The 23,376-nt window shown below is 41.0% G+C and overlaps 1 protein-coding gene across 5 annotated transcripts in view; it reads right to left on the bottom strand.

The window, feature by feature from the left end:
• The window catches only part of tbc1d1 (TBC1 (tre-2/USP6, BUB2, cdc16) domain family, member 1), a 76,049-nt gene that overhangs the window by 51,165 nt on the left and 1,508 nt on the right, over positions 1-23,376 (bottom strand). For 3 of the 5 annotated variants that reach the window (XM_089132380.1, XM_039691728.2, XM_039691745.2), the window contains exons 2-3: positions 21,148-21,430; positions 19,904-20,140 (exon numbers count right to left, since the gene is read on the bottom strand). In XM_089132380.1, coding sequence (XP_088988506.1) covers positions 19,904-20,140; positions 21,148-21,423 — 513 coding nt within the window. In that variant the 5' untranslated portion in view covers positions 21,424-21,430. Of the gene's footprint in view, positions 1-3,455; positions 3,647-7,078; positions 7,217-19,903; positions 20,141-21,147; positions 21,431-23,376 lie in introns of those variants that run through there. The other 2 variants (XM_089132381.1, XM_089132382.1) reach the window with 2 other exon arrangements.

Raw genomic sequence — 23,376 nt, 5'->3', positions numbered from 1 at the left:
AAAAAAAATAAGAATGACTAAAGACAACATCTAAAGCTTGTTAGGTCATTCTGTGTCAAATCAACCAAATTTCAGAAACTTCACTGGCAATTCTTTTTTTTATCTGATCATTGTTTTCACCGTTCGCATATAATGAAACAAAGATTGCTAAAGTCAACAGATTTTACTAATAGACCAAATGTCTTAGTGTAAAAATAAAATAATGCTGCCATTTTTCTGAAGTATTTTTTTCACACCTTTACAAAATAGTGGATTACTCCTGATGACTACAGAAAAAAAATATTAACTAAATAAACAATTTGAGCCTTGGACCTCTGGTTGAGTTGACACAGAATGACCCAGTTGCATTTTCTGCATCAAGCAAAACATTTGTTACATTTTGAATCACAAAACAATAGTTATTCTGTTCAAAATGAAGACACAAATTTGATACATTCTGCTTCTCGAATGTTACAACGAACGACCTTGAGTGAAATTAGTGAAATTAGTTCTGAGAAAAGACATTTGTTTGCAGATGCAACTTAGTTTGATATTTTAATTATGGCTTAAAGTGTGGAAATGTAGTTAAGTGGTGTGATTATATGTGCTGGTTTAAACGTATATTAAACTCTCAGATGTACATGTAGAGATGTTGCCCAGTCATGCGATCAGCTAAAGAACTAAAAGGCTGCTATGTGAGCAGTCCAGTACAAACACTTTAGTTAAGCAATCGCACAGCTGAATGTTTCTAAATGAGTGATTTTCATTAGAGCACTGGTCAGAAAGCTATCCAGTGTAATGTGGTTGAATCTAGATATCGGAGCATTTTCTTCATGTGCCTGGGTCTGATTCAGCATGTTCTAATGTGTGAGTCAAAGTATGTTTATGTAAAGACGGCTAGGCCTGATCATCAGAATTTCAGGATACGAGAACAGGATACTGTGATGGATACTGACTCATCATGATCAACACATTTCTCTTCATCAGATAAAGACTATGTTAAAAGTCTTACTGTGAATCCAAAAGTACTAATATCCAAAATATAAGTCTTTTTTTCAATTTAACTTTCATACTTTTATATGGAATATTAAAAATAAAACATTCAATATAAGATAAAATCATGATTTTATCCATCAATTCATGATGATAATTTTATTTAATTTTTTCTTAGGGCGTAACACGCACTGATTAACTGTACACAATAAGACCAGGAACATGTATTAAAGAGATAGTTCACCCAGAAATGAAAATTCGGTCATCATTTCCTCACCTTCAAGTCGTTCATTTTTGGGTGAATTTTCTTTTAAGTATTTACACTTACCTAAAGGATTATTAGGAACACCTGTTCAATTTCTCATTAATGCAATTATCTAATCAACCAATCACATGGCAGTTGCTTCCATGCATTTAGAGGTGTGGTCCTGCATGGACAAGACAATCTCCTGAACTCCAAACTGAATGTCAGAATGGGAAAGAAAGGTGATTTAAGTAATTTTGAGCATGGTATGGCTGTTGGTGCCAGACGGGCTAGTCTGAGTATTTCACAATCTGCTCAGTTACTGGGATTTTCACACACAACCATTTCTAGGGTTTACAAAGTGGTGTGAAAAGGGAAAAACATCCAGTATGCGGCAGTCTTGTGGGCAAAAATGCCTTGCTGATGCTAGAGGTCAGAGAAGAATGGGCGGACTGATTCAAGCTGATAGAAGAGCAACTTTGACTGAAATAACCACTCGTTACAACCGGGGTATGAAGTAAAGCATCTGTGAAGCCATAACATAACCTTGAGGCGGATGGGCTACAACAGCAGAAGACCCCACCAGGTACCACTCATCTCCACTACAAAGAGACTACAATTTGCAAGAGCTCACCAAAATTGGACAGTTGCCTCAAAAATGTTGCCTGGTCTAATGAGTCTCGATTTCTGTCGAGACATTCAGATGGTAGAGTCAGAATTTGGCGTAAACAGAATGAGAACATGGATCCATCATGCCTTGTTACCACTGTGCAGGCTGGTGGTGGTGGTGTAATGGTGTGGGAGATATTTTCTTGGCACATTTTAGGCCCCTTAGTGCCAATTGGGCATCGTTCAAATGCCATGGCCTGCCTGAGCATTGTTTCTGACCATGTCCATCCCTTCAGGGCCACCATGGCATGTACACATCCTCTGATGGTTACTTCCAGCAGGATAATGCACCATGTCACAAAGCTCGAATCATTTCAAATTGGTTTCTTGAACATGATAATGAATTCACTGTACTAAATGTGGTGGAATGGGAGATTGTGCCCTGGATGTGCATCCCACAAATCTCCATCAACTGCAAGATGCTATCCTATCAGAATGGGCCAACATTTCTAAAGAATGCTTTCAGCACCTTGTTGAATCAATGCCAAGAAGAAATTAAAGCAGTTCAAAAGGCGAAAGGGGGTCAAACACAGTATTAGTACGGTGTTCCTAATAATCCTTTAGGTGAGTGTATAAATGACCAAAGTCAGACTTCATGTTGACTTCAAACGCCATCCAGATCCAGTTTGAAAGCAGAGCAGACCTAGAGTTTAACACTTAGATCTGTCATTGCCTATTGAGTAAAGCAGAACTTGGATTCGTATTTACCAAATTTAACCAATCAAAATAGCCTTTATCTGTACAATTACATTTCATAAAGCTAAAGTAATGGCTCGTCTATTATTAAGGTCTGCTTTTACCTTGCTTAAAGGGTTAGTTCACCCAAAAAATTGGTTTAATCTATTTAGTGAAGCATTATAATTAAAATAAATAATTTAATTGGCTACCACAGTGTGACAGTAATTTCATTGGCCATCTTTTCTGAGAAAAGGATGACAAGAAGAAAACAAATGAAAGGGAATAATTTGACCAACAACTTAATTCTCACAGATCAGTCTGGCTGCAATGCTGGATTAATGGTGAAAATGACAGGATTCTATGATGTTCTGCAATAGAAAAAGCAGAAGATCTGGTCTAATGATATTTAACAGACCTAAAGAAAGCTAGACTTTCAATCTGCTTCAAACAAGACACTTCTTTTTGTTAATAATCTCAAAAGTCAAGGTTGCAAGCATTTGTGCCAAAGATGATGAACTTGTATATTCAAGTATCAACAAGACTTGTCTTGCATAACAGCCTGTTGCAAACAGGAATATCAGAAAATAATTGGCTGCTAGCTAAAACTATGCATAAGCAGACTATAATGTCTGTTTAAAAGGCAAAAATACTAACCACACAACACAGAACTTTAGATGCTTCAAAGGTCAAAGTTTTGCTCTCAGCCTAATCGCTGAAGAAGACACCAATGGGAACCATGCTGTCAAGCATATGACCAGCAAACAGCAAAGTTTTAAAGACTCTTAATAACAAATAAAATGATACAGATATTTACTTTACATTGGAAATATTGTGATCATAAATGACAACAATGGACAAAATGACCTTGACACACACAATCATAATTACTTACCTGACTCAGCCATCTACGCAGAGAAGGCATGTCCAAACCTGATCGTTACCTTCCTGTGTTGTCCCTCATCCCTCAATCTCAGCTACATCTCTTTTCTTCACTTTCCTGCGTCCTTCACTTTTCTGTACCTTCAAATGCTAAGCATAAGCCCCTCAAAGCTTTCTCTGTTCTCTTATGTTACTCCCTCTCTTACTGCTCCTCTGTTTTGGGACTTAAGGCTGACTCTGGCTCCGCCTCCCATGCTGATTCAGAACAATGTGGTTCAGTCAGAACGCCGCACTATGACATCTTTCTAGGAATATCACCTTCAGAAACACAGCAAAGTTACAATCTCTCATACCCTCCTCCTCCTTTCTCTTCTCTCTCTTGGGACGGCTTCATCTTGGCTAACAGTGTTTGATTGAGTGGGGGTTTGCTTACAGCTTAAAGATACAAGCCTGCAAAAGATTGGAACTACTGGCATGTGTCCCATGGGTGAATCACAGGAAAACATGTCTAGGTCATATAAACCAAATAAAATGGGAAAAAAAAATATTTTAAATAAAAAAAAATGGCAATTAGGATTATTTTTGTATTGTTACATTACACTGTAATGCATGCATCTGGATACTTGAGGGTTTTTTTTTGTAATTCCCATTATTCAATTCTCACAGTAATAAACATGTCTAGAGAAATTCAATCAAAATGTAATTTCAGAGTCTAGACATGTTAATGAAATGCACTTTTTCAAAGTAAGCCACCTTTCACATATTTCACTGTTTGATGCAGTATGACTTGTGCTATGCATCCCTCTCTGTCGTGAACAACCAGCCATGGTTTTCTGTGCCCAAGAACACTTAAGACAGACAAACACATGGTCTGTTCTTACTTAGTAACACACACACACACTCACTCACATAGAGGAAGTCAGGAGGGCTGGAAGAGTGAGTAATCCAAAAATAAAGAGAAGTCAGTACCCTTTCAGTTTGGCATTAACACAGAAGAGCAGAAAACACCCTAACAAACAGCTCCTGTCCAGCGATGGAAGAGTGAAAGTGGCGAGCAGCTTTGGTGAAGCCATAGATCATTATCAGTACAGAAAGCAGACTTAAACCAGTCAACTACCAGTCAACATTTTTAACTAAATACAGACACACTCACAAACAGCTTAAACATCTTTACTGTTGGCATAATCATTGAAAAAAATAGCATGTCTCAGCACTGATAACAGACCAAACCCATTAACATCTAAACAAGTGAGGGGGAGAGAGATAGACAGAACACAAGGGAGTCTCGGAAATGCCACACAGCTCCAACCCTGAGAAAAAACAGCTTTGACTTTGTCCAGACACACACACCTATACACACACAATGCTGGAAAACTTTGGGAAAAGAGGGACAAACAAATGTCAAAGATAATTTACTTTAACATTCTTTAAATATGTGATATTTTACAAATATTTACATGAATGTATCTGTCATATTTACTTTGTTATAGACTTTTAAAACAAAAATGATTTTTAAGCATACATTGCCCATTACTCCACAGCACACACCCACTCACAAGACCACAATCTCAAAGTTCAGGTTTTTGAGGTCATTAAATCAGGAAAAGAAGGGAAATACTAGACAATGATGTAATCTAATCGCCACAACCACCACTCAACTAAAACAGCATAATTAGGCAATGATAACGAGATAAACTGCAAGGAGCAGAGTCTATGTCCGGAATCAGTTGTGCTAAATGCTATATTTATTTATAGAAAAGATTTAAACATCATTACTGTATAATTACTAATATGTACATGTATTTTTTTTATGGCCTACAAATAATTTTGTTGTTTAAAAGTGAATAACGACATTTAGGCTTTCAAAACAATAAACAATTTAATTGACAAGACTAATAGTTAATAGTTTAAAAGTTCCATTATTTCGATCAAAGTTTGATTCTTCAATGTGAATAATTGAATAAAACATTTTTTTTTAATAAAACAAAATAAGAATAAATTAAAATAATTAGAATAGTTCCATTAAAACCATCAACAACCCTAGAGAGAGCAGGAAAATGGTTGGATGGTTGGTTGGATGGATGGATGGATGGATGGATGGAGTTAAAACTCAATTAAAAGCTCAGGGAATTATATTCCCAGGGAAAGCAAGAAATGATAAGAATGTAAATTTGTTAATTGAAATTGAATGTAAGTCGCTTTGGATAAAAGCTTCTGCCAAATGCATACATGTTAGTGTAAAACTTGGACTTAGCATTAATTTATGAATTGATTCATGATTCCACTTCAACCATTAATATTAATGCTTTCTTATATTGCTGCATATAAATGAAAATGACAAAAAAAATGCAACAATGGCTGTATTTGCTCACATTTTGAATTATATAATATCACAAAGCTGAAAAAAGAATATTTGTTGCGACTGTCCTGCATTATCACCCAGCCCTTCTCCACAGCAAGAACAACACACATGCACAACACTGTACGGTTTCAAGTTCAGTGTTAAAAATTAAAGGCTTAAAAAGTATGCATACACAGTCAGACACATAGGTTAAGTAACTCTTTGAAAGAAGAAGGAGGGAGCACTGGTCACATGAGGTGCCACCGAGTGCGGGACATGTGACAACACACCTAAAAATGAAGTGGTTCCATTTAGACTACAACTGAAGAATTACTGGCAGCACAAAAACACAGAGGAAAACCTAATGGAACTACACTGAGCAACACACATCTAAAAAGAGCCAAACAATCAAATGAACTCTACAAAAATAAACACACAACATATTATGGCAGGCTGGGAGAAAAATTACAAATTATATCAATTGCCCTCTTTCATTCATGAACAAAAACAGCTTTAAAGACCATCTAAATGATTGACATTTCTCATGCACATTCCCCATTTTGATTTTGATGTTTCTGACACACCATTAATCTTACTCCACACAATGCTTGAATGAGAACACTTACTGAACTGAACAAACTGCACCACCCTTTTATTCTCAACAGTAACTTTATCTCTGTTCAAGTCACTTTTCAGCATGAATTTAGTATAGCAAAACTGCTTTAAACCATCTCAACAAATCCCTTTCTACATAGAGATAAATGACTATTACAGCTACTGTTACAGTTGACCTCTCAAAAACCGCCATCTACAGTGTTTGTTTACCAAGATTTAGACCAGTAGCCTAGACAATAATAGTACAAATAAACTTTTTGAATATAGCCTAATACTTGAATATTATTTTATTACAAAAAAAAACTAGCAGATAGACTGCCTGTCTCAAAACATAGTGACCAGCTACAGCATTGTGGGCATCAATATCTATGAACATTTGAATCAATGCCCAAAAATGCTGTCATGATAGGCAGCTCGGTAGGTTTTGAAACACAACTTTACAAAGAAAAAGTGTATTATCTAGACGTACTTTAATGTTTTACATAAACAACTCGTTATTGACTTTTCACGAGAGAGAAAACTGTATAATTTAAATAAATAAAAAGAAGGTAAATTATGGTGCAATGGGCTAACGTTCACTAAAATCTCTCATTAGTGGCTAACCGACTAGCTAAGTATGCTAACACACATACAGTTTTCAACTAAACAAATTCCAAAGAAACTTTATAAAGGTAACTCACTGTCTCCTGCTCGCTTTTCACATCCCTTCGCAGTAAATGAAAGATGTGAAAGCGCGCTTTCATCGCTTCAGCCATCCAGATCTCATGGAGAAAGTGAAACTAGTGGGAGTTTGTATAGTGTGTGACCGTTTGAGTGGCGCTCCATGGGCTGTGACGGTAACATTCGCATGATGCTGGGAGAAAACTACACTGAGGTAGCAGATCATATTCCATCCATGGGAATACAAACGGATTGTCAGTAGACTATCTTGTGCTTAGTGGTAGGCTAAATCTTCATTTGTAACCTTGAAAATGTATTTTCGTTTAGATCCCATGGGAAGGGAGATGAAATTAGCTGCTATATGATTTGAACATATTTTAGTTTAGTTTAGACTGGGTTTAAGATTATATATAAATATGAAATATTAATTGTTGATAAGGTGTTGATTGAAATAATAATTTACTCTCATGAGAGTTGTCCCATGTTCAGGATTTCACCACCACCTAGTGGCACTGGCAGATAGGATTTTACAGTCACAACATACACTAACAGAAATAGTTCTAAATAGTCTAATAAAATACATTTCATCACAAATTATAACACCGTGTAATATGACAAACTGTATTAAACATATAGCATTTTATCTCCTATTTAGTCAAATATTTGTCATCACATAGGCCCCCCTATAGGCTAAGCTTAATAATTTAAGTGGAAAATGTTTAATTGAATATTAACTAGGCCTATACATATTTAGTATCTGAGAATTTAATTTGCTTTTGTGATTTCACTACAGTAATCTATCCAAAAGACAATAAATGAGTTCATTAGCTTTTCGGCTATACAGAGAAATTTAGGGTGCAATCTTGCTTTCTGAGGTGAATACAGGATAATTTTTACGTATAATTACAGTACGTATAAATTCATACAATGTGAATCATATGGAAATGTAAGATTTTTAGAAAAAAGCATGATGGTCCTCCCCTAACCCAACCCTTAAAACTAACAATGACTGGGGCGTATCGTATGAAAACATACCAGTGAGATCAGATTAACTCATCCGTTAAAGTTCAAGTTCAAGTTCATTTTTTTATATAGCACATTTTACAACAGCCACTGGCTGACTAAAGTGCTTGAACAGCAGAATTAAAAGAAAATAATAATCCATAACTACACAACACAAATAAGCGCAGCAAGAGCAGCCTTAAAACAGGAGTAGCAAAACAATATCAGACTTAAATAAAATTGGAAAACAGAGATGGCAGTATCAGACTCAGATAAAAAAAAATGGAAACAGAATCAGACTCAAAAAATAGTAAATCAGAGGTGGCCAGGCAGTATCAGACTCAAATATACAATGGAAAGAACCAGAAGTGGCAAAAATAGTTTCAGACTCAATGGAAAATGTAAAAGCAACCATATGGCCATGGAAAAAAAGTGTGTTTTTAGAAGTGACCAGCAGTAGTCTAAACGTGAGGTGATAAAAGCATGAACAGCCATCTCTAGAGTTTTATGATGAAGAAAACGTTTGACTTTAGACAGAAGATGAAGTTGATAAAAACTAGAGCCTATTACAGAGGAAATGTGTTTGTCAAAGTCTAAAGACTCATCTAGTTAAACACCCAGGTTCTGTACATGTGAAGATCTAAAATCAGATAGTCTGCCTAGATCGAAGGTAGCAGCCTGAGAATTAACAGTGGGCCCAAAAAAGATCATCGGTTTTGTTTTCATTTAAAAATACAAATAAATGGTCCAGCCGAGATTTGACTTAATCTAGGTAATTTATGCTGAAAAAGCAAAAAGATCCTTTCTCTTAATTGGTCAATTTGTGTATCATCCGCATAACAGTGAAGAGATACCCTGTGTCTTCCTAGAATGGTGCCCAATGTAACATATACAGAGAAAAAAGAGAAGGCACCAAGATAGATCCTTGAGGAAGACCACAGGTTAGATGCGCAACAGAAATTGCCTAACTTGACAAGGAAGTTCTGATCAGAGAGATAGGACTGGAATCATAGAGGACGATACGTTTTATCCCCAGATAATACTGGATATCAGGGTAGAGTGGTCAACAGTGTCAAAGACTGCTGATAGATTTAAGAGTACAAGAACCACGGAGTCACCAGTGTCCGTGGATAGATAGATGTCATTTAAAACTCTCAAGAGGGCAGATTCAGTACTGTGAGCAGACTTAAAACCAGATTGAAATCTTTCAGAAATTCCATCGCACTTTAGAAGAAACTGGAGTTGGTCAAAAACTATTTTTCAACATCTTCAAAACAAACGGTACACTGTAAAAAATATTTTCAAGATTTGTTATCACAACATATTTTCTTTTGTCAAATCAACTTTATAATAATTTATTTAGTTGAGATAATTTATTATTTTGAGTTTCTGATGATTAAATTGGTCTCTTTCATTGTATTAACTCACTTTTTCCAGTTCAATCAACTTAAAATTTTAAGGCAACCCAGGTTACTTACTTTTTTAAGTTAAACCAACAATGTTTTTTTTACAGAGTAGTAATCACAACATTTTTTTCTTTTGTCAAAACAACTTTAATAATTTATTTAGTTCAGATAACATAGAATTTTGAGTTTCTGATGATTAAATCATTCTCCTTCATTGTATTAACTCACTTTTTCCAGTTCAATGAACTTCAAATTTTAAGGCAACCAGGCTACTTACTTTTTTAAGTTAAACCATCAATATTTTTTTACAGTGTACTAGGGTGACCATATTTTGATTACCAAAAACCATGGACACTCGGCCGAGCAAACAGATGGGCCTACTCAAATGATACTCGAAGTTTACTCAAAGATACCTTATTAATTTCAATACATTTAAAGTAGGTTATGCCTCCTCTGAATGGATAGAAAATGGTTATATTGTTATATGAAAACAGGACATGTCCTGGGAAAACAGGACAGTTGGTCACCCTAGGTAGTACAGAAATAGGATTGTGACAACGATGTCCTAAAGTTTCCATGTCTCTAGTTATTAAAGTGTCGGCGTAAACTACACTAATGTGAATTTGTGAAAACCGTGACACTGTGCACATGCGTATTATGTGTTCACTGTATAGGTGCGTAGTGTTCTCTTACGAGAGGTTCTCTCGTATTGCATAAGCTAGCTTACGCTACGGGAAAGATTCATCTTTGCTGAGAAGTTGAAGCCAAAAAATTATTCCATAATTTTGTAATCATTGTCAACGCAGTCTCTTCTGAGGCAGACCATGAGCGGGCTAGCTAGCGGCTCATTGGTTCGCTCAGAGAGAATGCATGAACCTATGGGAGAGCGGCGCTGAGTCCGCGGCCAATGAGCGGACGGCGCTCGCTTACTGCGTCACAGCCCGCCAAAAGGGGCGTGGCTACAGTGTATAAAGGTCGCTCTCCCAGCTCGTTCGTTGATTCTGTTCATTTCAGCGAGCTACACGCATCCGCACATCGTTGAGAAGGCACCGTCTAGCGAGCTCCGGAGTCTGAGGAAGCCGGTCGTCTGCCACCTTCAGCCGCCCAGCAAGCTAGCGCCATCCGACGCGTATCCTTTTCTTGATTATTCCTAAAAGAGCACGAGCGTCTTTTTAAAGATGCCTCGTAATTCCTGCGGCTCTTGCCGCTCTCCGCTCGAGGATGGAGACCGCCACCCCATCTGCGCTCTCTGCCTCGGAGTGGAACACGCAGAACTCGCCCTCGCCAACGGAGGATGCGACCACTGCGAGGACCTGCCGCTGTCAACCCTGCGGGCTCGACTACAGGCGGTCAAAACCGCTCCAGCGCCGCCTCTAACTTCGCCGCGGAAGAAGAAACGCCGCTCCCAGAGGCCGCCGGAGCCCTCTGCGGATCCATGTGGGCCGCCGCCGCCGCCCACCGACCGCTCTCCCTCTCCGCCCCTGCCGGACTTACAGTTGCCGCCGAGTGGCCGCTCTGTCGCCTCCGAGGACACCGCGGATGAGAAGGACTCTTGTTCGCTGCACGCTTCGGACAGCGAGGATTGGTCGTCGATCGGCTCATCGACGAGAGAGTCTGCGGGGACCCGCACCGGCATCGAGGAGGAACTAACGCGCCTCCTTTCTCAGGCCGTTAGCCGCCTGGGTCTCGAGTGGTCTCCTCCCCCTGAGCAACCACCGAACCGCATGGATGGAAAGTTCCTGCACCGGCGTCCGGCCCCCGCCTGCAGCCGGGCTGCACCCTTCCTGCCGGAGCTTCACAGCGAGCTCACGAAGTCCTGGAATGCTCCTCTCTCGGCCCGTAATCGCTCTGATGTGTCCGCTTCGCTGCGCTCAGTGGACGGAGCTACCGAGAAGGGTTATACTGCCATGCCACCCGTCGAGGACTCGGTCGCCGCTCATCTCTGCCCGCCCTCTGCTAGATGGCGGTCTGCTCATACGCTTCCCTCTAAAGCGTGCAGAGCGACCTCTAACTTTCATGCCCGCGCCTATTCTGCCGCCGGTCAGGCCGCTTCAGCGCTGCATTCGATGTCTGTCCTCCAGGTGCTCCAGAGCGACATCTTGTGTGAAATGGCGAGCAGCGGGAGGCAACCGCCCGTCCTTTCGGATCTGAGAAGCGCTACGGATCTTTCCCTTCGCGCCACTAAAGCCGCCGCACAAGCTCTAGGGAGATGCATGGCCGCCCTCTGTGTCGCTGAGAGACACTTATGGCTCACGCTTACCGACATGGGAGAGTCAGAACGAGCCGCGTTCCTCAACGCGCCCATTTCCCCTACCGGGCTCTTCGGATCCGCCGTCACGGGCATCGTTGACCGCTTCTCCGAGGTTCAAAAAGCGACTCAGGCCATGAACTTGTTCCTGCCCCGCCGCTCGAGTTCTTCGACGGGCCGTTCTCACGAGCCGCCTGCCAGAACCACACAGCAGCGCCCGCCTCAGCAAGCTCAGCAGCCCCAGCGTAGACAGGGCGGCCGCCCTCGCTCTCGCTCAGACAGCCGCCGCAGACAGCCTCCTCCCCGGGGGCCTCGACCCAAGATCACGCTGAAGCCTGATCAACAGAAGTCTGCCTAGCACAGCTGAGAAAAAGACGGCGTTCTCCCGCTGCGGCCGGACCACCGTCAAAGCTTCGCCCTCTGTTAGTCCCCGTCTCACCGCTGACTACAGTAGTGTTTACCGCCACAAACAAGCCGGTTTCCCTGCCCGCTTGCGAGCGACTAAAAGCCGTTTTCACGGCTACCCAGAGAGTTCACAAAAAGAGCATAAAAGCCTCAAGTGTAAAAAATGTGCCCACAACCATGTGCTCACGTACACACACAAGCACTTTATGCCCAGGGTCTCTCGCAGAGCCCATTCTCACGGAGCGTGCACTTTCCGCTCCAGCAGCAGAGAACATAAGCACGCCCACGAGCCCGTGCGCGTGTCCCCCCTCTGCCCGCTCTGTCTCAAGGCCCTTAAACTCCTCTCTGAGTGTAAGTCCCGTTGCCTTCCACATTATAAGCGAGCCCACACCCAGTGTCCAGCCCGCAATGTGCAGCAATCAGGGCGATATCGCCATTCAACCACTAGCCGTATGCTACAAAGCGTGGGAAGCCATCCCCGGCATCTCCCCGTGGGTTTTAAGCATAATAAAGAATGGTTATCGATTACAGTTTCGTCGCCGCCCGCCACGCTCGCGCGTGCGGCTCGAATCCACTGTCAGCCCGGCTGCTATGAACACGCTTCGCTTAGAAATAGCCAAGCTACTGCAGAAGGGCGCTATAGAGAGAGTCCCGCCATCTATGACCGAGTCGGGGTTTTACGGCCGTTACTTTCTGGTCCCCAAGTAAGACGGCGGCCTCAGGCCGATCTTAGATCTCAGGGCTTTGAACAAAGCGCTCATGAAGAGACCGTTCAAAATGCTCACAGTCAGGAAACTCCTCGCGCACGTCCGCCAGGGGGACTGGTTCATCTCTCTAGACCTGAAAGACGCCTATTTTCAGATCCAGATAAACCCTCATCACAGGCCATTCCTACGTTTCGCCTTCGAGGGCCAAGTTTACCAGTATGCCGTTCTCCCGTTCGGCCTATCCTTAGCACCCCGTACGTTCACGAAGTGCATGGATACAGCGCTCGCTCCCCTGTGAAGTCAGGGGCTGCGCATACTGAATTATCTGGACGACTGGCTGATTCTAGCAGATTCCCAGACGGAGCTGCTGTCGCACCGCACAGTTCTCCTCAACCATCTGGAAGCGCTGGGACTCTCTGTCAACTGGACAAAGAGCTCTCTCCAGCCCAGTCAAACTATTTCGTTCCTCGGAATAGATTTGAACTCTATCACGATGACGGCTCGCTTATCCACACAGCGCGCGCGCCGTGTTCAGCGCCTAGCCGCCTCGTTTCAGATGGGTACCCTTACATCCCTGAAATCGCTTCAGAGGATGCTGGGTCATATGGCTTCAGCCTCCGCTGTGCTACAGCTGGGTCTTCTGCACATGCGCCCCCTTCAATTCTGGTTAAAGAGCCGCGTATCCCACCGCGAGTGGACGACGGGCCGCCAGATGATCAGGATTACTCAGACTTGTATCACTGCACTGCAGCCATGGGCAGCAAGCGAGTGGTTTCAGAGGGGCGTTACCATGGGAACATTCTCTCGCCGGAAAGTCATCTCGACAGACGCATCCAACTCGGGTTGGGGAGCGGTTTGCGAGGGCTCACCGGCCGCCGGCCAGTGGTCGAGCCACGAGAGTTCCTTACACATAAACTGTCTGGAAATGATCGCGGTCGAGAACGCGCTGCTGTGCTTCCTCCCGCGCATAAACGGTCACCACGTCCCGATTCGCTCCGACAATATGGCCGTGGTATCATACATCAACCGTCAGGGCGGCGTCAGATCCAAGAATCTCTTTCATCTGACACGCCGCATCCTATTGTGGTCCCAGAGTCACCTGCTATCGCTCAGAGCAACGCACGTGCCGGGCCATCTGAACGACGGTCCAGACAGGCTGTCCAGGAACCTGGTCTCCCCCGGAGAATGGTCCCTGCACACTCAAACAGTCCAAACACTGTGGCGCCTATTCGGCAGAGCGGAGATAGATCTTTTCGCGTCAGAAGAGAACGCTCACTGCCCAATATTCTTTTCAAAGAGCGAGGACGCGCTAGCCCAGGATTGGCCCCGCCGCCCGCTCTATGCTTTTCCCCCGATTTCTCTGCTACCGCAGGTCATTCAGAGAATCAGGGACTCACGCCACTCGGTGCTCCTCATAGCCCCGCGCTGGGAGAATCAGATTTGGTTCCCGGAGCTAACGCGGCTGTCACAGACAGCCCCGTGGCCCATTCCAATCAGAGCAGATCTCCTCACTCAAGCCCGCGGCTCGATCTGGCATCCCCATCCACAGCGCTGGGCGCTTCATGCATGGGTGACCAACGACTACACGTCGAATTGCCAGAAGGGGTTTTGAACACGATCAAACACGCCAGAGCGGATTCTACCAGAAAGCTCTATGCTGCAAAATGGTCTGTGTTCTCCAAATGGTGCACCGACAAGAATTTGGACCCACGGACGTGCGAGGTTTCGTCTTTGCTAGTGTTCCTTCAGGAGATGCTGGATAAGGGCAGGTCCCCATCCACTCTTAAGGTTTACGTGGCAGCCGTCGCGGCGTTCGCTGAACCCCGGCGCGCCCAGTCTCTGGGCAAAGACGAGCTAATCATCCGCTTCCTCAGGGGAGCCAGAAGGATGAACCCCCCTCGCCCCCCTACGGTGCCGGTCTGGGATCTTTCTATAGTTCTAGAAGCTCTGAAAGCCCCACCGTTTGAACCACTTGAGTCCGTGGAGCTAAAATACCTCTCGTTAAAAACCGTTCTTCTGACGGCTCTCGCCTCAGTAAAACGTGTGGGGGACATTCACGCGCTGTCTTCGAGCGCCGCGTGCCTAGAGTTTGGACCGAGTGACTCCATAGTCATTCTAAAGCCTAGACACGGTTATGTTCCAAAAGCGATTGGTACCCCTTTCAGGGCGCAAGTCATCTCTCTATCGGCGCTGCCTGCATCCGATAGCGAACGTGACGCTGACCGCCTCTGCCCGGTTCGGGCTATCAGAGTGTACACTACACGCGTTGCCGCGTTCAGACGCTTGGAGCAGCTGTTTGTGTCGTTCGGTGGCCGCACCAAGGGACTAGCCGCCTCGAAACAGACCCTATCCAGGTGGATAGTAGACGCGATTGCCTCTGCTTATGCCGCTAAAGACCTGCCTTGCCCTCTGGGCATCAGGGCTCATTCCACCAGAGGCATGGCCTCATCGTGGGCATGGTCCTGCGGGATTTCCATTCACGACATTTGTGTGGCTGCGGGATGGGCCTCCCCCTCCACCTTTGTCAGATTTTACAACTTGGAAGTTCCAGCCTTACAGGCTAAAATTCTGGCGGTCTAGTACTCACAGCCCTCCTATAGAAGCCGCACTATCGGGAGTTCCATCACACCGGCTCACCCCTTGTGTTCCCCTATGTGCTTATGCATTAGCCCTCACATCACGGCCCGCCTTCGCCGGCCGCCTTGGGCGTTTTTGCACTAGATAGTAACGGCCGCTATGCTGGCCGCCGTATTATCTTCATCCACTTATAGATTCCCCCGGTGTTCCCCTGGGATGCTTAGTGGTTACTTAGCGCGCACGGCGTTGACCAGGTGTTCCCGTAGCGTAAGCTAGCTTACGCAATACGAGAGAACCTCTCGTAAGAGAACGAATCGGTTACCTAACGTAACCTCGGTTCTCTCTAGATGAGGGAACGAGTATTGCGTTCCCGGCCGTGCTTGCGCCAATAGCGTTTCGCTTCATGCTACAGAATCAACGAACGAGCTGGGAGAGCGACCTTTATACACTGTAGCCACGCCCCTTTTGGCGGGCTGTGACGCAGTAAGCGAGCGCCGTCCGCTCATTGGCCGCGGACTCAGCGCCGCTCTCCCATAGGTTCGTGCATTCTCTCTGAGCGAACCAATGAGCCGCTAGCTAGCCCGCTCATGGTCTGCCTCAGAAGAGACTGCGTTGACAATGATTACAAAATTATGGAATAATTTTTTGGCTTCAACTTCTCAGCAAAGATGAATCTTTCCCGTAGCGTAAGCTAGCTTACGCAATACTCGTTCCCTCATCTAGAGAGAACCGAGGTTACGTTAGGTAACCGATTCGTTTCTTTATAAAGTGATATCGCCAACAGTCAGGCATGAAAAAATATTTTCACTGTTTTTTGTCATTTTCGTGGATCCATGTGAACGGGGAACATTCTGACAACATTGTTGTGTACGCAAAATAACGCGAAGGAAAAATGTTGCCATTTTTTTAGTACATCGTTGTCATGTACCATTAGCTAGCTAGCCTGGCTAACCCCAGACCCAATTCTCATTGAGATTTGCCTTTCAGCGTGAATTAAATTGCGCTGCGGTAAGGCAGTATGGGGAAACCCAGACTAATCATTAGCCACAAATTGGCCAAAATGTAACATAGTAACGAATTGTCATGTGATTGTGTTGGCAAGCTAGCAAGCTGACCAAGTGACCACCCTGTAATCCATTACACTCGGATGAGCGTCACAATACAGAAGAAAATATCTGTCGCTTCTTCTGTTTCAAACTTTCACCGTGACTTTAAGTTATCCATAGCTAACTACAATGTAACTTTCACAAACTTTCACAGCTTAAAGGTGACTTTTCACAGCTGTCACCATATTACAAAGACATAATGAACAACAAGATACAATAGTGTTAGCTATATGCTAAGCTGTTGAGCTTAAGCACAGCTGTGAGTCTCACATTTAAGAGAGTAAATGGAATTAAGTTATTTTAAACTGGCCGTTGACATGAAAGCTGATAGAAAACATGTCTTGATAATTTATAGTTGAAGAGGTCATTTGTTGTTTTTCAGTTTAAAAAAAGAACATGGAGTGTGTGAAGTTGGGGGAACATCACTATGATCTGAATCTCAGTCATTCAGACGTGCACGCACACACTGATTTTGGGAAGTGGAAGCACATGAGTGACAGGTGGTCAGAAGACAGTGACATGAACACCTGTCTATCTCCCTTTCTATCGCGTTGCCTTGTTTATCAAGTCAATAGACAGTCGCAGGGAGTCCGTAGCCACATTGCGGTTGGCTCACTGACACAGGAAATGGTTACTATGACAACTTAGATTTACATCCTGCCTAAATGCAGGTTTATGAAGGAAGCTTCACAATCTATATCTCAGACAATCCATCATTACGAGTCAATATTCAAAAACAATCAGTCCATTGTAATAAACCACCGTTGTTTATCACTACAATAAAGACACCTTATTGGTTACTCTTATTTCATAAACCTCTTTTGATTTGTACTGGGTTTTAGCTTTATTACAGACAGCTAAATGAATATGTGCTACTGGCCATCATGTTACCTAATGATAACACATTTGGAACAAGAATCAGTCTCTCTCATAAACCCACATACACATAAAGTGCTTTTTATAAGGTTAGCCACATGTGCTGCTAACCTTTATGTGAAGAATACAGTATTCCTCTGTCTTCCATTTCCTTATAACCTCATGAAATTTGTACCTTTTAATTTACCTTTATGATTAAGGATGCTTGTTAAGGCAAGGATCACAATTATTATTGCTCATACTTTGAGTTAATGTTAAACCTCAGCTTAAAGCTAAGTTTTAAACTTTGGTGACTGATCCAGTTGAGAAGATTACATTAATTGTCATTTTGTTTTTACATAATTTAATTTAATTTTTAATTTTACATTACATTATATTTTAAAACTTAAAAGGATGTTCAATCAGCTTTTGTCTGTGTCTGTTGGGGCAGTGTGAACATGAGAGTTATTTTTCATAAAATTCTAAATGCACCAACCAACGTTTTTGTTGGTGTTTGTCTGTGTGGTGTGAATTGGCCTTAAAGGGATACTTCACCTCTGGAAAGAGGAATGCAAATTTAAAATGGGTCATTTATGTAGAAGAAATGTGAAATTATTTTTGAATTTGGAGCTTTCTAGACTGAGAAAAGCCAGAAAATGAAAAATGTTTGGCTTCTGAGGATGAAAGACAACAACTCCCAGAATGCACTTGCTTCGCAGCCCTAGGAGGCCACGCCTACCAGTAACAGAGCGCTAAACAACAAGTCTTGACTACTAGTGAGTCTCCGTGATGAGTCTGCCCGAAAATGTGTTTCAAGATCGCCCAAAATGTCCGGGATTCTGCTTTTGCATTCTACAGTTGCCATTCATTATGTTTACTATCACGAGCAGGATGAGTGAGGGCCGTGTGGAGAACGGGCCGAGGCCGGTGGCATGATTAACGATGAGCGACACCTGTGAGACGCACCGGTCTCGTATCTCTCACGGAGGAGCGGGAATTTTCTTAGCAATGTTAAAACGCACATCAACAGATCACTTGTTTAGCGTTCATGTAAACACTATATTCAGATTCTTCAATCAGAATGAATTCAGTTAGATTGAAACAAAAGCTGTGTATGTAAACAATGAATGGCGAATGCAGAAAGCAAAAGCTGAATCAAGGACATTTTGTACGATCTTGACGGCCGGACATGTCCTGGAAAAAGAGGATGAATGGTAACCCCAACTACTCAGCTTTCTCCTACTAAGCTAAGGCCTGTTCACATATCACGTCTTTTGTGCGCTCAAGTTCGTTATTTCAAATGTAGGCGCGTGGTATGCGCGCTCATAATGTAAGCGACACAGTCGAGGTGCGACGCGCTCATTTTTTCCAAGCGCGTCCGCGCCACATTGAGATAAAAACATCTCAACTTTTCAGAATGCCGCAAGCGGACCATAAGCACACAGTAGGTCACATGACTAGAAACAACCGGAGCGCAACTTTGGAAAAAAGAGAATATGGCGCGCCCAACGTTTTCTATGCGTTTTTAGGCGCTATATGTGAATTTGGCCTTACTCAACTTTCTCAACAGAACAAGAGCCTGCTAGCTTAGCTTCCAAAAAAGATGGCTGACACTGTGTGTACATTCTGTGAGTGAGATCACACCCTCTATGGGTGGGTTGAAAACATGCGGGACAGCCCCTACTGACTGTAGTCTTTAGCCTCTGGCGAAAAAAATCCTCCGATAACGCAAAATGAGGATTAAAAAAATCATAAATCTCTCGAAGGGTGGAAACCAAAGTAATTCGAAAATACTACAGGTTTTCTACTAATACAAAGCTTAATGCTAAATCCTGAAGTATACCTTTAAGAATTAAAAGGACATGAAATTCTGTTTGTCCATAAAATAGAATTAAGTAGATCAAAACGTACTTCAAGATATCTTTCTTTTGTGTTCCACAGAAGATAGAAAGTCATTCAGGTCTGTATGTTCTGAAACCACATAAGGGTGAGTAAATGATGGAAGAGTTTTCATTTTGGGGTGGATTATCCTTTTAAGATTAGGGTGGGCCAATAAAAAGTCACCTAGCAACCACTAAAACACCTTAGCAACCGCATATTAATAGCATGGCATCGACCCACAATGTGACGGAATGTTATGCTTCGGCTCCACTCTGGTAAAAAAAATAAATAAATAATTGGTTGTTCTCTCTGATTGTCATTGTGATGTTATGGTACGATATCTTATTTACACAAAACTCACACTTGCACAAGTGCACACACCCATTAGGAGGGACGATTGACATTTAAACCTCTGAGCTTTCCCTCATCAAAAGAGATTCACTTCAAAGTTATGTGTGAAAATAACATCTACGGTAAACCCTCTACAGTTCTAAGAGCCACAAACTCAAAACTATGAAATTTACTGTCATAGTCCACACAGTATTGTGTGACACTGCTTGGAGTCACACTTAAGGGAATTTGAAGTTCTCATTAATCAGTCCATATTAATGAATCAATCCAGATTTCAAATGCTGCTAATCCAAAAATGTCTCCTTACCTTTAGCTGGTCCTGGCAGCGGAATACATAGCAGGCTGCTTTATTCTCCTCTCTGAGCAGACAACCGAAATAGCTGGGCTCCTGGCTGTTGTGAATGAGTTTGGTGATACGATGTGGCCTGTGATCAAACAGAACCATATGTTGCAATGGATCCCATGGCTCCCCCGGTCCTGCCGTGTCCAGAATGCAGCTCACTGAATTGACTGAAATCTGCAATACCACAGGTTGATCTCGAACCTTGGACCATCAGAGGGAAGAAGAAAAAATAGTACTATGATGCTACCATGGTATTCTTCTATGTACGTAAACAAATACTGTTATACTATGCCATAGTATTCATCTAAATAATAAAAAAAAACACTTTTGCGTCCCTGATTGTACACATCGTCTTCAATAAGATGTTTCATATACTCAACTGTTCAAAAGTTTGGAGTCAGTAAGATTTTTTGAAAGAAATTAACAATTCTATGTAGCAAGGATGTGTTAAATTGTGACAGTTAATGTTATATAAAAATTAGGGCTGTCAAACTATTAATCGTGAATAATCGCATCCAAAATAAAAGTTTGTGTTTACATAATATATGTGGGCGCACTGTGTATAATTATTATATATATATAATACACACACATGCTTGTATATATTTAAGAAATATTTTCATGTATATACTCTATATAGATTTATATATAGTTTATATTATATATAAATATTTTATATAAAGTATAAATAATATTTTTTTCTTAAATATACATGCATGTGTGTGTACAAAATAATTATACACAGTGCGCCCACATATATTATTTAAACACAAACTTTTATTTTGGATGCGATTAATCGCGATTAATCGTTTGACAGCCCCAATAAAAATATTTAAAATAAATGCTGTTCTTTTGACCTTTCCGTTCATCAAATAATCCTAAAGAAAAACATATATAATGGTTTACATAAAAATATAAATAAAACTATTTTCAACACTGATAATAAGAAAAGTTTCTTTAGCACTAAATCAGCAATGATTTCTGAGGGATCATGTGAAACTGAAGACATTTAAAAGGGCATTTTAAAACATTTTCAAATAGAAAACAATTATTTTAAATTGAAATTATAATACATTTTTATTGTGTTTTATAGTGAGCATAAAAAATAAACTTTTGAACAGTACTGTATATATTTACAATACATTTACAATTTTGTTTTACATTGCTTTGTTTTTCTGTAACATATTTTCTTCCAACATGAAACTGACCTCTGGAGAGTAAGAGCCCATAAATTCATGGTTTCCGTTCTTCTCCCCCGGCCGGGGCCTCCGTATCTCAGCCACCACCCAGGGGAGCATGGCCATGGTGGTCTGTGGATGGATGGCCAAAGATCCAACCAGAGTTAGCCTGTACTTAATCTCTTCTTCCCCTTCCTCTTTCTTCCTCTTATCCACTGATCCATTAAGTGTTTGTGTAAGGGCAGAGAGAGGATGATCTTTGATTAGGTCATCTCTGGGTTTGACCTCGAAACAAATTCCCTCCATGCTCCTCCTGATCAAAAAAAAAAGAAAAAGAGAAACTAGGTATAACCTTGTCAAGAACAGTAATAAAAAACATAAATGAAGCAGGTGTTTGATGAGACAACTTCTACAACATCTAAAACCTCAACTCTGTCATTTGCAGGGGAATAAAACAGCTTATTCTGGATAGGAACACAGGCAAAGAATTCCTGCCCCATTCAGCTTTAAGTAAAGTTGTCTAAAATTATATAATATTATATAATAAGTCATTATAATACTTTGCTTTTGTTGCTTTTTAAATTTGCATTAGATAAGGTACAAAATGATAGTCAAACATATTAAAAAAAATAGAAAAACTTTATAACTTAAAAAGAAAAGTCAACCAGGCTAAAAACTGTTATTTTAGTATTTTATATATAATATTATTTTTAGGGCTGTCAAACGATTAATTGCATCTAAAATAAAAGTTTGTGTTTACATAATATATGTGGGTGCAATGTATAATTATTTTATATATATATATAAATAGACACACATGCTTTTATACATTTAAGAAATATTTTCATGTATACAGTATATTGTATATAGATTTATAGATTTATATATATATATATATATATATATATATATATATATAAATGTTTTATATATAAATACTATTTTTTTCTTTAATATACATGCATGTGTGTGTATTTATATATATATATATATACAAAATAATTATACATAGTGCACCCACATATATTATGTAAACACAAACTTTTATTTTGTATGCGATTAATCGTTTGACTGCCCTAATTATTATTTATTACTATTTAGAATTTTTTATTTATTTTCAGGTTTCATTTTAATTTAAGTTTTAGTCGTATGTGCTTTTGTATTTTTTATTCGATTTTATATTATTTTAGATTATTTTAAAATTTTAAAACTTATTTATTTCTCTTAGTTGCCGAAGCAACATTTATAATTTCCCTTTCAGTTTTTTTTTTTAAGTTTAAGTTTTTCATCTAATATTTATTTTTATCTTTATTTCATTTTTTGTAGTTGACAACAACATGGCTAAAAACCTAAAATCTGCTTTAATTAAATTAACTGGTTTAAGTCTAAAATATTATTTAATATACCCTACAATCATCTGACATGCATTATGTTACACCAACAAAATTCACTGCAAATTATGTGCGTGTCAAGGGATGCGCCATTCAGAATAGAGTTTGTGTGATAATAACAACAAAAAGGAACCTCATCCTCTACAAATAGAACTAAGCTTTATAAAATAAGATTATGTAGCCTAAAGGTCATATTGTATATCTAAACAAAAGTGCTTGAGGCATTGGAATAGGGTGTCCTCCTACGGTTCTGAGATGGGGTCCTCATTGGGAGCTTACACATGCACTGGTAGAGTATAAACAGTGTTGGGAGTAACGCATTACAAAAGTAATACATTACAGTAACATATTACTTTTTGCTGTAACGCAGTAGTGTAAGGCATTACTAATCAATTTTCTGTAATATTTTACTCGTTACATGTTCAGTGAGGCTTGTATTACAGTTGTATTACAGTGTATTGTCTGCTTTTACTTCTTAAAGGCAACAGACTGTGTGAAAGTTTTAAAGCAGTCTTTTAGTGCCAGTTCAGAGCGGTCGCGTCTAACATTGTTTTTTCCTCATAAATGCGAACACGAAAACTAAAATAAAATTAATATTTTAAGTTCTATGGAGACTGGAGAGCCAACCCTTCCTCATCCGATTTGCGCAGTGTAATTAACAGAATTAAAAAAAATATATTTTGCCTCCTATTTTTTTGTCACGCATGAATGTGTGTCTTTTCCCTAATATTAAAAATAAAACATAGACTGATATTTGTCTAATGTCTGGAGTCCTTTAAGGGAGTAGCCTATATACGTTTCAGTACATAAATTTTCTGAGAATTTTTATTTCAAGTTTTGCCTGCAAATGTCATCATGTCCATAATGC

Source organism: Pimephales promelas, chromosome 6 (assembly GCF_988280905.1).
Source record: "Pimephales promelas chromosome 6, fPimPro1.hap1.1, whole genome shotgun sequence".
Classification (NCBI taxonomy): Eukaryota; Metazoa; Chordata; class Actinopteri; order Cypriniformes; family Leuciscidae; genus Pimephales; species Pimephales promelas.
The sequence above is the reverse complement of the archived record's forward strand: the minus strand, read 5'-3'. Positions and strand labels throughout refer to the sequence as shown.